Here is a 15,437-nt window from a genome sequence, read left to right as displayed (position 1 = left end):
AAATCCTAACAAGCACAGTTTAAAACAAGAAAAATATATAGAAATTGAAAAGAAACAAAACTTCTCTATTACTCATAGATATATTCTCAGGAAGCATTTAACAGGAGGCTTCCTGTGTGCTGTTTCGGATCTGTCATGAATCCTCTGTTCCTTATTAATTCCTGAATATTCAGGAATTTAGAGGAGTGGCACGCTACTCCCGGGGCTGAGGAGTACATGCATTTCCTTCGTTAGTTTTTCCATATGCTCATAAGTAACTATTTACAACCCTCTTCCTTTTTATGAGCCATACAGTAAAAATTGATTATTTACAACCCTCTCTCTTTGATATGGATCGCCTTATGTTTCCTTGATAATTTGTAAGTCTGGACTTTTTTATCTTTGCTGAAAATAGCTACCTTGCAAGACAGTATATATACCCACACTATGTTGAATAAAACACCTTTGCTCCATCAGAGCTTTCTTTCCTTCTCTCTCTCTCAGGCTAATTCTTTGGAGCACAGAAGCCCGCTGAGCTCACTTTCTTGCCCGGGCTTCTAAGACCCTCTCGAGAAGGCACACTGTGCCTTCACCCCCTGGAGAGGGCGCCCAGTGCCTATGTGAAGCAGTGCAAGCTCTGTGTCAAGAGCTTTATTGGTTTTCTGCGTAAACCAAGGAATATCAGCCTCTTTCTCTATCTCTTTTACTTTCTTATCGTCAACTCCGGATCACCAGGTTCCGGTCCATTAAAGGACCTCAACAAGTGGCGCCCAGAACAGGGGCCTGGTACATGTGGCAGATTCGGATGGAGTGACTCCAGGGCCTATTGAGGCCGGTAAGTACAAAGACACGGGTCAATCGGCTGGAAAGCCCCCTCACTTTTCTACTTTACTTAAAGTTCAGGGACTTTTGGTTTTGCGCCGATGAGTAGAGGCTTGCCTTCAAACAATAGTTGAACATAATCCCTGGTTCCCTGATGAAGGCAGTTTTGATTCAAAAATTTGGCATTGGGTCAAAGAGAATGTTGAACGAGCCACCAGACAGGGAAAAAATATTCCGATAGATTTCTGGCCCCTACGGGCTCTCATTAAAGCCGTGATTCTGCCATTTCAAGGTAATTCTAGCCCTTCTGATTTTCGGCAACAGGCAGAACACTTATTACATGAATATGAATTAGATGATGAAACCTTACAAAAGGCCCAATTAGAACAACATAAAATATTTCAGAATTTTCCTAGAAGCCCTGCCCTGGTTGCTCCAAACGCTCCTCCCCTGCCAGCAGGCACAAATCCCAAAGTCTCTCCCTTGCTAGAACCTAATGATTCTGGCAACGACTCCCCTAAGACACCTTTTGACATTAAAACCGACAACACCTTTCTGAATAACAATAATCTACCTACTCACTCTCCTTCATGACAGAGGCTCTCTGAATTGCTGGCTTTGCAATCATAAGTCTCTGAAGCTGAAGGTTTCTCCGCCTTTCCAGTTTTTAGAAATCCTGATGCTCAAGGGAAAATAATACCTCAATATGAATGTATTAACTTTCTTCACATGCAACAAATGAAAAAGGCTGTAACTATGTATGGCCCACATTCGCCTTTTACTAGATTCTAAATGCTATGGCATCTTCTATTGGAACCTTTATTCCCTATGATTGATGAATTTTAATAAAAGCTCTCCTTAAACAAGGAGAGTATCTTCAATGGACAATGTGGTTTCATGCTAACAAAAGTGCTGGAGCTGACGCTCCCCAAAACCAAATTACTTTTAAAATGTTAATTGGCACTGAATAATTTGATGCTATAAAAGTTCAAATACAATGCCCTCCTTTGTTGCACGGACAATTAAAAACAATGGCCCTTGAAGCTTGAGATAGAATTACTCCTCAAGGAAAACCTACAGGTAGCTACACTAAAATATTACAAGGACCTAATGAAACTTATGCTGATTTTTTAGCTAGAGTAAAAACTGCTATTTCCTGTACTGTAATCGGAGGAAAAGTCAAAAGGCAACTAGAGAAATTACTTGCTTATGAAAATGCAAATCAGGAATGTCAAAAGGCTATAGTTCCCATTCGTGAGACAAGGACTATTATTATTTGAAGGCTTGTCACAATCTAGGATCAGAAACTCAAAAGATGCAAATGCTAGCTGAAACAATGGTTGCTGCCTTAAGAAAGGGAAATGAAGAATGCTTTACATGTGGAGATAAGAACCATTTAAAAAGGGACTGCCCTAAGAAGACTAATAAAAAACCTCCAAAAATCTGCCCTCGCTGCCGTAGAGGAATGCACTGGGCCAAAGACTGTAAATCCAAATTTGACACTGTAGGGAAACCTATTCTGGAAAACACCAAGCAGGGGACCCGCCAGGTCCCCTTCAACAAAAACTAGGGAAAAGATCCACCTTTTCCCTCAAATCCCCTACATCTGGCAGTGCTGCCGCCAATATACCAGCCCTAAATGATGCTCTCCTTTGCCCTCAAACGGTCCCCTCTAAAATATCTTCCAGACTTCTTGGACCCCTGCCCCCACAAACCTTCAGTCTTTCACTTGGCCGATCTAGTTTGACTTCTAAAGGAATTACTGTTCACCCTGGAGTAATTGATTCAGATTATAAAGGAGAAATTCAAATTATGATGTCATCTCAGATTTTATGGCAATTTAAAAAGGGGGATAAAATTGCTCAATTACTCCTTCTACCTTACATTTCTATTAACTCCTCTAATGTATGGACAGGTAGATTCAGCAGTACAGATCAAAAACAGTCCTTATGGACATCATTGGTATCTGAATTTTCCCGACCAACTATAAATATCAAAGTTAATGGTAAAAGGTTTTCTGGTCTTCTCAACACTGGGTCTGATATTACTATTATTTCCAAACATTTATGGCCCAAATTGTGGCCTATACAAAAAATTTCTTGCCAAATTGCAGGGATTTCTCAGACCAAAGTACAAGAGGTTTATCAGAGTACTCAAATTTATCCATGTGAGGGACCAGAATGCCAACGTGCAACATTAAGACCTTATGTGATAGATGCACCCCTTAATCTAATAGGAAGGGACTTACTTATGCAATGGCAAACTCAGATATACATTCCACATTTTTCCTAGGGGCCACCGCTCACTTAACAAATAATACAATTGTTAAAATAACTTAGAAGAATGACAAGCCTATTTGGACAGAGCAGTGGCCCCTCACGAAAGAGAAATTACAGGCGGCTAAGGAACTCATAGGTACACAACAAGAATTAAAGAATTCCTCAATACTGAGGAATCTTGTTCTCCTTGGAACTCTATTTTTGTTATAAAAAAGAAATCTAACAAATGGTGTCTCCTAACAGACCTTAGAAAAGTTAATGCATCTATGAAACCTATGGGTGCATGACAACCAGGAATCCCATCACTGACCACTGTTCCTCAAAATTGGCACTTTCTTATTATCGATTTACAAGATTGCTTTTTTAATATACCTTTACACCCTTTAGACTGAGAGAGATTTGCTTTCTCTCTCCCTTATCCTAATTATATCAGACCTCATAAAAGGTACCAATGGACTGTACTGCCACAAGGGATGATGAATTCTCCCACCATGTGTCAGTATTACTAGCTAAAGCCCTTGAGCCTGTGAAGAAACAATTTCCTAACTTTCTTGTTATTCACTATATGGACAATATATTGTTCTCGGCTCCATCTATCTTAGAAACTCAACACATGTTTGATACAGCTCAACTAAGCTTAAAAAACTCTGGATTAATCATTGTCCCTGAAAAAATTCAAACCTCTACACCTTACCACTACTTAGGGTTTGTTGTTAATAGACAACGTATTACTCCCCAACTAACTCAGATCCGTACTGATAAATTATCAACCTTAAATGATTTTCAAAAGTTCTTAGGTGATATAAATTGGATTAGACCTTCTTTAGGCATTGCTAATTATCAACTAAATAACCTATTTAATACTTTAAAAGGAGATCCTGATTACAATTGCCCTCGTTCACCTTCTCAAGAGGCACAAGAGGAACTCTATTTAGTACAAAATAAATTACAAAAACAATATCTTACTTGCATCAAACTAGATTTACCTCTAGAATTATTTATGCTCCCCTCTCTTCATTCTCCCACAGGACTTCTTGCCCAGCAAGAACACCCAGTAGAATGGATCTATACCTGTTTTAGGGCAGTAAAGTCACTTACCCCCTACCTTGATTTAATTGCTCTAATCATTATCAATGGAAGAAATAGGACTAAAACTCTAATTGGCTCTGATCCTCATAAAACTGTAATACCTATCAATAAATCTCAATTTGAACACACATTACAAACTTCTACTGATCTCCAAATAGCTTTTCTGGAATATTTTGGAGAAATTTCATTTCATTATCCTTCTGGTAAGCTGTGGAATTTCTTCAAAAATACTGAATTTATTATTTCCTGCATTATCACAGCCTATATCACAAGCTGAGGTTTTTTATATAGATGGGACTAAAAACGCCAAAGCTTCATTCTGGTCTCGTAAGAAATATAAAGTCTTTTATACTAAATTTCATTCTGCTCAACAAAATGAATTATATGCTCTTATTCAAGTTATTTGCCTACATCCTTACCCCATTAATATAGTCTCTAACTCTATATATTCAGTTTTTGTATTAAAAAATATAGAAACCTCCACCATAAACTCCAATCAACCTATTACTCAACAACTCTTTTTCAAATTACAATCTGTTGTTAGAACCTCAATTCTCCCATTTATATTACACATATTCGAGCACATTCTTGCCTTCCTGGCCCCATGATTTATGGTAATGAGCAGACTGATAAACTGGTTTCCTTTGCTACTCCGGAGAAACAGCATGCTCTGTTGCACAACAATGCTGGTTCCCTACAGCAGCTATGGAAAATCCCATACCGCCAGGCTTAAAAAATGATTAGCAATTGCTCTACTTGTAGACCCCTACATCTTCAACCCATCACACAAGGTATTAATCCTCGCGGTTTGCAACCTAATGAACTATGACAAATGGATGTAACTCATTGCCTTGAACTTTCTCCATTTTCTTTCTTGCATGTCTGTATCAACACTAATTCTTCTTTTATTTGGGCCACACCTCTTCGCGGTGAGGCTACACAACACGTTATAACTCACTTATTAGCTTGTTTTGCTGTAATGGAAATGCCTAGTTCTATTAATACAGACAATGGCCCTGCCTATATTTCTAGACACTTTAAACAATTTTTACAATCTTTTTCTATTAAACATATTGCAGGTATTCCTTATAATCCACAGACACAAGACATAGTCAAATGAACATATCACACACTAAAGCTGCAAATAAAATTTAAAAAGGAAAAAAAAAAAAATTTAAAAAGGGGGAACACACAGGAACACTACTGTCTTCCTTATCTAAAGCAGACTTTACTAGATTCCAACATAAGATATTTTCTAAACCTATAACTATTGTTAATACAGCTTTATTTGTTTTAAATTTTTAACTTGCCACAAGGAGATATCTTGACAAGAACAGAAAAGCATTTCGAGGAATTGAAGGACATTTCTCTTCCTCTGCCCATTTGGTACCAAGACGGGTTAATGAAACAATGGAAATCTGGGAAACTAATCTTACAAGGAAAGGGATATGTTTGTATTTCCCCAGATGGATCCAATGAACTCACATGGCTTCCTCTTCGAAAGATTCGACCCAAGGGGGCCCCAGGCATTCAAAATGGAGATGAAACAAGAACCCCAGGAGGAAAAAATTCCAATACGGGCCATGGCGGCTCTAAAGATCTCCAGGAAGCGCCGCCCTCGGCGGCATCAACCTTATGATCTCCCCACTTGGGGACAAATAAAAACCCTCACTAATCAAGCTGAAAATCTGGTTTCTCAACAGGGAATGCTTCGGAGTCCTGAAAACCTTCTTATCGCTATGCTCTGTTGGTCTGTGCGACCCCCGCTCCAGCCGGATTAACTAATCAGACTTAACTAGGCTTACTTACCTACCCCCACCCCCTTTATTGCAGGTCATAAAATGGACAGAGAAAGGACCAAATGTATCAGCTAATGACTCCACCCTTATGCCCCCTCCCTGGAACTTGGAGGGGCCATCACACCCTGGGGAGGAAGGAAAACTAATTAACATTTCTTTAGGCTCTGAAGTCCTTCCATTGTACCTGGGCCCAGGAGAATTATGCATAAACGTCAGCGACAAACTTGGGCTTTTGTCCTACCTCCAAAAGAAGACTTTTGGACATTGCTTGGATTATTTACTGCCCTTTCTTTGTCTGTGAACCACGTTTATACTACTGAAACTTTAGGGAAAGAGTTAGGGAAAGAACAAAGAACATTATGCGAAGCGTTTATTTATAAGAACTGTAAATATACTCCTGTTCGTTGGAACAAATGTCAAGCCAAATCAGGAAAACTAATATTTGTGGCTAGCCACACCATTGTCGATTGGGGACCCCATGGTATGTGGTTATCTAACTGCTCAGATGATATAAACACTGCATGTGATTATGCTACTCAGAGTTACTGACACTATGATAGAGCATTACCATGACAAAGGACTTCTTGGCTGGCTTGACGGTGGAATAGCACCCCTCGTCCTCCATAAACAGAGTGGGCCTGAACAATGGGACGTCTGGAAACTTGTTGCCACCACCGAAGAACTTGGGACTTGGACCGGACATTTCACAGGGACCAATCGTGGTCATAGTAACTATTTCTTTTGCTATAATCAGTCATATTTTATACAGGCCTGTGTCCCACTTCCTTTTATTATAGCCATAGTAAATTTACAATTTAATAAGACTTTATGTTCTGTAACTTGTATTAATTGCAAGCTGTATACTTGTCTTAACTCCTCTATTTCTTTAAAAAATTATTCCCTTTTGATTTCTTTGATCTCGATGTAATTTGTGGTCACCAATAAATCTCCAATGAGCCTGGGAAGAAGGTCCCATGGCTGGACTCGCTTCCAGATTACTTACTAAACTGCTCCAATGATCTAAACGATTCGTTGGATGGCTGATTCTTGGCATTTTGGGGTTAATAGCTATTTGCACCACTGCTGCCGTTGCCGGCACTGCTTTACAAACCTCAATTCAAACACATAATTTTATCCAAAATTGGACTGAGGATGCTCATAATATGTGGGCTATTCAGGCTCAGGTAGATGAGGATATTCATAAGAAAATACAAGAACTAAAAACAGCCATTAAATGGGTTGGAGATCAATTAATAGATTTGCAACAACAAGTGATACTAAAATATGATTGGAATCCTACTCAATTTTGTGTTACTCCTATTCAATCATAGTGCCTTCAACTGGGAACAAATAAAATTTCATTTACAAAATATACATGATAATGCCTCTCTGAATGTACAATTACTGCAAAAGGAAATCTTTGAAACTTTTTCTAAACGTCTTCCCTCTTCCACTAATTCAGAAACTTTAGCTGAACAACTCGTTGATCAATTATCTGGGCTAGACCCATGGGGATGGTTTCAAAGTATTACCCACAGCATTGGGTCTGGAACTGTAACTTTGGTGATTGTCTTGGTAATTATATTTGTTGTTTATTGTTGTCTTTCTATAATGTTAGTTAATACTAACAAAAACTCAATTGGACAGGACCTGTTTAACAAATATAATAAAATAGAGGGAATTGTCAGGAAGCATGTAACAGGAGGCTTCCTGTGTGCTGTTTCTGATCTGTCATGAATCCTCTGTTCCTTATTAATTCCTGAATATTCAGGAATTTAAAGGAGTGGCATGCTACTCCCAGGGCTGAGGAATGCAAGCATTTCCTTCGTTAGTTTTTCCATACAGTGATAAGTAACTATTTATGACCCTCTTCCTTTTTATGAACCGTATGTTTCAGTTCAGTTCAGTCACTCAGTCGTGTGCAACTCTTTGCGAACCCATGAATCGCAACACGCCAGGCCTCCCTGTCCACCACAAACTCCCGGAGTTTACTCAAACTCATGCCCATCGAGTCGGTGATGCCATCCAGCCATCTCATCCTCTGTCATCCCCTTCTCATCCTGTCCCCAATCCCTCCAAGCATCAGGGTCTTTTCCAACGAGTCAACTCTTCGCATGAGGTGGCCTAAGTATTGAAGTTTCAGCTTCAGCATCAGTCCTTCCAATGAACACCCAGGACTGATCTCTTTTAGGATGGACTGGTTGGATCTCCTTGCAGTCCAAGGGACTCTCAAGAGTCTTCTCCAACACCACAGTTCAAAACCATCAATTCTTCGGTGCTCAGCTTTCTTTAGAGTCCAACTGTATCACATCCATACATGACCACTGGAAAAACCATAGCCTTGACCAGACGGACTTTTGCTGGCAAAGTAATGTCTCTGATTTTTAATATGCTATCTAGGTTGGTCATAACTTTCCTTCCAAGGAGTAAGCATCTTTTAATTTTCATGGCTGCAGTCACCATCTGCAGTGATTTTGGAGCCCCCCAAAATTAAGTCTGACACTGTTTCCACTGTCTCCCCATCTATTTCCCATGAGGTGATGGGACCAGATGCCATGATCTTAGTCTTCTGAATGTTAAGCTTTAAGCCAACTTTTTCACTCTCCTCTTCCACTTTCATCAAGAGGCTTTTTAGTTCCTCTTCACTTTCTGCCATAAGGGAGGTGTCATCTGCATATCTGAGGTTATTGATATTTCTCCCAGCAATCTAGATTCCAGCTTGTGCTTCCTCCAGCCCAGCGTGTCTCATGATGTACTCTGCATAGAAGCTAAATAAGCAGGGTGACAATATACAGACTTGACATACTCCTTTTCCTATTTGGAACCAGTCTGTTGTTCCATGTCCAGTCCTAACTATTGCTTCCTGACCTGCATACAGGTTTCTCAAGAGGTAGGTCAGGTGGCCTGGTATTCCCATCTCCTTCAGAATTTTCCACAGTTTATTGTGATCCACACAGTCGAAAGCTTTGGCGTAGTCAATAAAGCAGAAATAGATGTTTTCTGGAACTCTCTGGCTTTTTCGATGATGTTGGCAATTTGATCTCTGGTTCCTCTGCCTTTTCTAAAAGCAGCTTGAACATCTGGAAGTTCTCAGTTCACATATTGCTGAAGCCTGGCTTGGAGAATTTTGAGCATTACCTTACTAGCGAGTGAGATGAGTGCACTTGTGCGGTAGTTTGAGCATTCTTTGGGATTGCCTTTCTTAGGGATTGGAATGAAAACGGACCTTTTCCAGTCCCGTGGCCACTGCTGAGTTTTCCAAATTTGCTGGCATATTGAGTGCAGCACTTTCACAGCATCATCTTTCAGGATATGAAATAGCTCAACTGGAATTCCATCACCTCCACTAGCTTTGTTCATAATGACGCTTCCTAAGGCCCACTTGACTTCACATTCCAGGATGTCTGGCTCTAGGTGAGTGATCACACCATCATGATTATCTGGGTCGTGAAGATCTTTTTTGTACAGTTCTTGTGTGTATTCTTGCCACCTCTTCTTAATATCTTCTGCTTCTGTTAGGTCCATACCATTTCTGTCCTTTATTGAGCCCATCTTTGCATGAAATGTTCCCTTGGTATCTCTAATTTTCTTGAGGAGATCTCTAGTCTTTCCCATTCTGTTGTTTTCTTCTTTGCATTGATAGCTGAGGAAGGCTTTCTTATCTCTCCTTGCTATTCTTTGGAACTCTGCATTCAAATGGGAATATCTTTCCTTTTCTCCTTTGCTTTTCACTTCTCTTCACAGCTATTTGTAAGGCCTCCTCAGACAGCCATTTTGCTTTTCTTTTCCATGGGGATGGTCTTGATCCCTGTCTACTGTACAATGTCATGAACCTCCGTCCATAGTTCAACAGGCTCTCTATCAGATCTAGTCCCTTAAACCTATTTCTCACTTCCACTGTATAGTCATAAGGGATTTGATTTAGGTCATACCTTAATGGTCTAGCGGTGTTCCCTACTTTCTTCAGTTTAAGTCTGAATTTGGCAATAAGGAGTTCATGATCTGAGCCACAGTCAGCTCCCGGTCTTGTTTTTGCTGACTGTATAGAGCTTCTCCATCTTTGGCTGCAAAGAATATAATCAATCTGATTTCAGTGTTGACCATCTGGTGATGTCCATGTGTAGAGTCTTCTCTTGTGTTGTTGGAAGAGGGTGTTTGCTATGACCAGTGCGTTCTCTTGGCAAAACTCTATTACCCTTTGCCCTGCTCCATTCTGTACTCCCCGGCCAAATTTGCCTGTTACTCCAGGTGTTTCTTGACTTCCTACCTCTGCATTCCAGTCCCCTATAATGAAAAGGACGTCTTTTTTGGGTGTTAGTTCTAAAAGGTCTTGTAGGTCTTCGTAGAACCGTTCAACTTCAGCTTCTTCAGTGTTACTGGTTGGGGCATAGGCTTGGATTACCGTGATATTGAATAGTTTGCCTTGGAAATGAACAGAGATCATTCTGTCGTTTTTTGAGATTGCATCCAAGTACTGCATTTCGGACTCTTTTGTTGACCATGATGGCTACTCCATTTCTTCTAAGGGATTCTTGCCCACAGTAGTAGATATAATGGTCATCTGAGTTAAATTCACCCAGTCCAGTCCATTTTAGTTTGCCAATTCCTAGAATGTCAACATTCACTCTTGCAATCTCCTGTTTGACCACTTCCAATTTGATTCATGGACCTAACATTCCAGGTTCCTATGCAATATTGCTCTTTATAGCATCGGACCTTGCTTCCATCACCAGTCACATCCACAACTGGGTATTGTTTTTGCTTTGGCTCCATCCCCTCATTCTTTCTGGAATTATTTCTCCACTGATCTCCAGCAGCATATTGGGCACCTACCAACCTGGGGAGTCCCTCTTTCAGTATCCTATCATTTTGCCTTCTCATACTGTTCATGGGGTTCTCAAGGCAAGAATACTGAAGTGGTTTGCCATTCCCTTCTCCAGTGGACCACATTCTGTCAGACCTCTCCACCATGACCCAACCGTCTTGGGTGGCCCCACACAACATGGTTTAGTTTCATTGAGTTAGACAAGAAGGTAAAAGTGATTATTTACAACCGTCTCTCTTTGATATGGATTGCCTTATGTTTCCTTGATAATTTCTAAGGCTGGACTTTTTATTTTTATCTTTGCTGAAAATAGCTACCTTGTAAGACAGTATATATACCCACACTATGTTGAATAAAACACCTTTGCTCCATCAGAGCTTTCCTTCCTTCTCTGTCTCTCTCTCAGGCTAATTCTTTGGAGCACAGAAGCCCGCTGAGCTCACTTTCTTGCCCGGGCTTCTAAGACCCTCTCGAGAAGGCACACTGTGCCTTCACCCCTGGAGAGGGCACCTGGTGCCTACATGAAGCAGTGCAAGCTCTGTGTCAAGAGCTTTATTGGTTTTCTGTGTAATCCAAGGAATATCAGCCTCTTTCTCTATCTCTTTTACTTTCTTATCATCGACTCCAGACCACCAGGCTCCAGTCTATTAAAGGACGGCAACAAAATACAACTGTGTAACAGAAAAAATGCCAACTAGAAATACAATATTAGAATTGTTTGGGACTTCACTGGTAGTCTAGTGGTTACGACTGTACTCTTTGTTTTTTTACGACTGCAGCTTTTCATTGCAGGAGGCATGGGTTTGATCCCTGGTCAGGAAACTAAGATCCCACATGACGGTGTGGGAAAAAAAAATTGTGTTTGGCAAGGTTACTGAACACAAAAATTAACAAAAATCAGTTTGATTTCTAAATACCAGCAAAAAAACAAGAACAAAAGATATTTACAGTGGCATAAAAAATGCAAACTCTCTAGGAAAAAAAGCTTTAAAAAATACATGTAAATCCACTGTGTGAAAAAGTACAAAACTTAAGTGAAGATAATAAAGGCCAAAATAGATAGTATCATGTTCAAGGACTGGGGGGCTCTGTATGATAAAATGTACTTTTTCCCCAAAGTGATCTTATAGATTCAATGAGATTCTAATAAAAATTCACAAAAGTTTTCATGAAACTTAGCAAGCTTATTCTAAAACTTTTATGAAAGTACAAAGGTTACAAATAACCATGACAATCCTTCAGAATAAAGCTATGTATGAGGTACGCAGAAGATAATACAGAACAACAGCTTTAAAATACTTTTCTCCATTATGATGTCAAAAATTAACAATAAAAAGAATACATAAAGGAAAAAAGATTAACTAAACATATTAAAGTTAATTTTTATTCATCAAAAAGTACCATGAAGAATGGGAAAGGACAGTCACATCCCAGAGAAGATATTTGCAAATATTTAACCAGTAAGAATTAGTACTCAGAATATGTGAAGAATTCATATGAACTTATAATAATGGGCAAAAAGACTGGAAATGAAAATTATAACTACAATTCATGCCTAAAGCCCACTAGATTAGCAAAAATTAAAAAGTTTGACATAATTAAGTATTGCCAGGGATGCAAAATGAATCTCTTACAGTGCTGGAAGTGGTCCACTTTGGGAAGTAAGTTGAATATACACACAACTGGTGACTTAGCATCATTACTCCTAGAGAAGTTCTCAAATGCTCGTAAGAGACACACACAGAAGTATTCATGGCAACATTGCTTGTGAAAGCCAAAGCAAATAAGGAAACGAACAACAAAAAAAAACGAGTGATCCAAATATCTATCAAGAGTAGAAAGAATACTGCACTATATTCATTTAGTGGAATCCTAATCAGTAATTAAAATGAATTAACTTTGAGATTAACATGAATGAACAAAAAAAAAAAACCACTGACTGTTAGAGAATATATGATGAAATAATACACATATTAATTCAAAACAGGTAAAATAGTCTATTGTGTAGATATACATACATAGTTGGGAAAACAGTGAAGAAAAATAAGTGAAAAATTATCACAAAAATCATCAGGATAGTGACTAATACGGACAGAGTGAGGGTATGTGATTAAGAAAGTGCACACAGAGGCCTTTCATCAACAAAGTTTGAGATTCAAATCTGAATAGCTGCTACACTGGTGTTGGCATCACTATTCTTTAAAGTACACAGTTATATGTCATGCAATTTTCTATATTTGATACTTTCCAACAGAAAGAAATTAGCTTATCACATTTTGATTTAACTTTTGGTAATAAAATACTTTATTGGTACCTTTTACTATCAAAAACATAGTAAAGTTTCCATTGCTTAGCTTCCATATTTAAATTAAAAGCCTGTTTTTTAAAAAAGAAGAAAAAATTCATTTGGTTCTGTCAAAAAACAAACTACAACTCACTTCTGTAAATAATTAGGTTCTCTCACTTTAAATATCTTAATTCACTGGTCTTTACAATAAATAACTGTATATAAAAGGAGACAATGACCTGAACAATTTTGCAGAGAACATTTTACACATCTTAAAAAACCAAGTCTAAATGCTATCCCAATTTAATACTTAAATTAGAACAGTAAGAGTTACTGTAAAATTGAATTCATGTAGCACCAAGAAATTTGGGACTTATAATATTTCAGATGATATGATATACGGAGCAAAAAGAATAATGATTTGTCTTCCATGAATTTTCAGGGGTTTATATACAATAGAAAGAATTCCGTATAGGTCCCTTTGAAAAGCCAAAGGTTCAAAAATCTATGCATGCCTTTCACCACATCTCCAATTTGTGGATATAGCGCTTGACCCTATGGCAAAAGATCCATGTGTGATAAACAGCACAGTACAGTCCTATCTGAATGTAACTGCTTCCTCATCTTGTCTCATTAATATAATTTATACCTCAATTAAAACATCATTCTATCTGCAAGTTATATATTCCCTAAAATACTCTATAATTCAGATTTCCATTTAGACAATGTTCTGTTCTGCCCCTTTCCTTGAATCAGTATGATCTTATGGCATACCTCATTAAATTGCTTGGTTTTTCTCCCCTCAACTCTAAGTATTATAATAATGTAAATACAGATGTAGCATAATTAACATAGAAGACAAAAAGGATAAAACAAACATATGGATCCATGCTAAATGAGACAACACAAAGCAAGAAACACACAACGCTATGCTATGTTCATCTACTCTGAGCCACAAGAAGGCCCTGCTAGAGCCGTGGCTCACGTAAACTGATGTTCCCAGACACCCCCGGTGTCCTGTACTCCAGCATAACTAACTGTTATGTTTAAGGTGCTTCCATATTTATTTGTTCAGAACAGCCTACAGCAACTCTGACTCCTAATCCTGAACATGATGATAAATTTGTAACACATTATATTTTTAATCAAGTGATAGATTCTATCCTTAGTATTTTCTACTATTACCCATTTGTTTAAAAATAGACATTCAGGGGGCTAGGCAACACAAAGCTGAGGAATTTTTATCTCTGCCTGCTCTTCATTAGTTGGGAATTTAGGTATGTCATTTAGTTAACCTCTGCTTCAGTGAAAAAGGATTCTTTAAGCAAATGACCAAAGATCTTCATTTAAAACCAAGCAGGTTGACTCAGTGGTCAGCAGGTGAAGAACCCTTGTTGACACACTCCATCCATAACACTCCATCCTCTCTAAAGGAACAGGATGCTCCAACCTACCTTGAGCACAACACATTTCACCCCTCAGCCCAGATGCAACCAGGATACACATCAGAACATGAAGCCAGGTAGAAAGTAACTCAAGACTACTCTCAGAACAAATACCAGATTTTGATTTGTCAATGATCCATAGTGAGGTATGCTCAGAAAAAGAGACTCTGCATTGCAACGCTGCTTTTTCTTCTCACACCAAGTTAAACTGCTGAAGTAACATCAGCAAGAACACAAAAGCATGTCTTCCTGAAAGAGGCACTGCATCTGGTATTGGAATTAAGGCTAAACAAATAGTCCTGGTTTGTGGTTCAGATAATGTGTCAATGATTACATTAACCAACAGCTTCGCTATTTGTCCTGTATGCCTGTTTGTGAAGATGCGTCTCTATCTCCTCCCTGAAGACTAGCATTCCCAGGTGCGAGTGAGAGGCCTCGTTCATGGCTTTGGACTGGATGCACATGCGGTACTGCTCAGGGGTCAGCTCGTCAGCACAGCGCTTCTCATGCCAGAGGTGGAAAAGACCAGGAACCGGAGTCCGAATCACAATCAGGTCACTGTGTAAGTATTTTCGATACAGATGAACATCTTCTCCACCCCAACCTTTTACTTCCATATCAAATCCACCTGCAGGATCAAAACTCATACTATTAAATAGCTGCCTGGCAGAGCACAGTCAAACCTGATAAAGATTTAAACATTCTGCCTCAAATAAGATGACGTGTACAATCTAAAGACACCTGAAGTAGAGGACTGACATCTTGGCTTAGAAATACAGTTACCAGCTGATAGCTGGAAGGTCAAGGGTCTGTTGTTGAGTATCAAAAATAAGACTAAATATTTGAGAATACTTTGCCAACTTCAGTTTTATAGGAAATTTCTAGAAAGTCAAATAAAGGAGAAGGAAACCT

At 38.9% G+C, this 15,437-nt stretch overlaps 1 protein-coding gene across 4 annotated transcripts in view; it reads right to left on the bottom strand.

Moving 5' to 3' along the window:
* The window catches only part of CSGALNACT2 (chondroitin sulfate N-acetylgalactosaminyltransferase 2), a 74,615-nt gene that overhangs the window by 7,021 nt on the left and 52,157 nt on the right, over window positions 1-15,437 (bottom strand). For 3 of the 4 annotated variants that reach the window (XM_061161542.1, XM_061161544.1, XM_061161547.1), the window contains one exon: window positions 12,164-15,153. The exons of the other annotated variant lie outside the window; for it this stretch is intronic. In XM_061161542.1, the coding sequence (XP_061017525.1) occupies window positions 14,861-15,153 (293 nt within the window). In that variant the 3' untranslated portion in view covers window positions 12,164-14,860. Of the gene's footprint in view, window positions 1-12,163; window positions 15,154-15,437 lie in introns of those variants that run through there. 4 annotated transcript variants of the gene reach the window in all.

This window comes from Dama dama, chromosome 15 (assembly GCF_033118175.1).
Source record: "Dama dama isolate Ldn47 chromosome 15, ASM3311817v1, whole genome shotgun sequence".
In the NCBI taxonomy this organism is placed as follows: Eukaryota; Metazoa; Chordata; class Mammalia; order Artiodactyla; family Cervidae; genus Dama; species Dama dama.
Note: the sequence above shows the minus strand (reverse complement) of the source record. Positions and strands in the feature narration are given on the sequence as shown.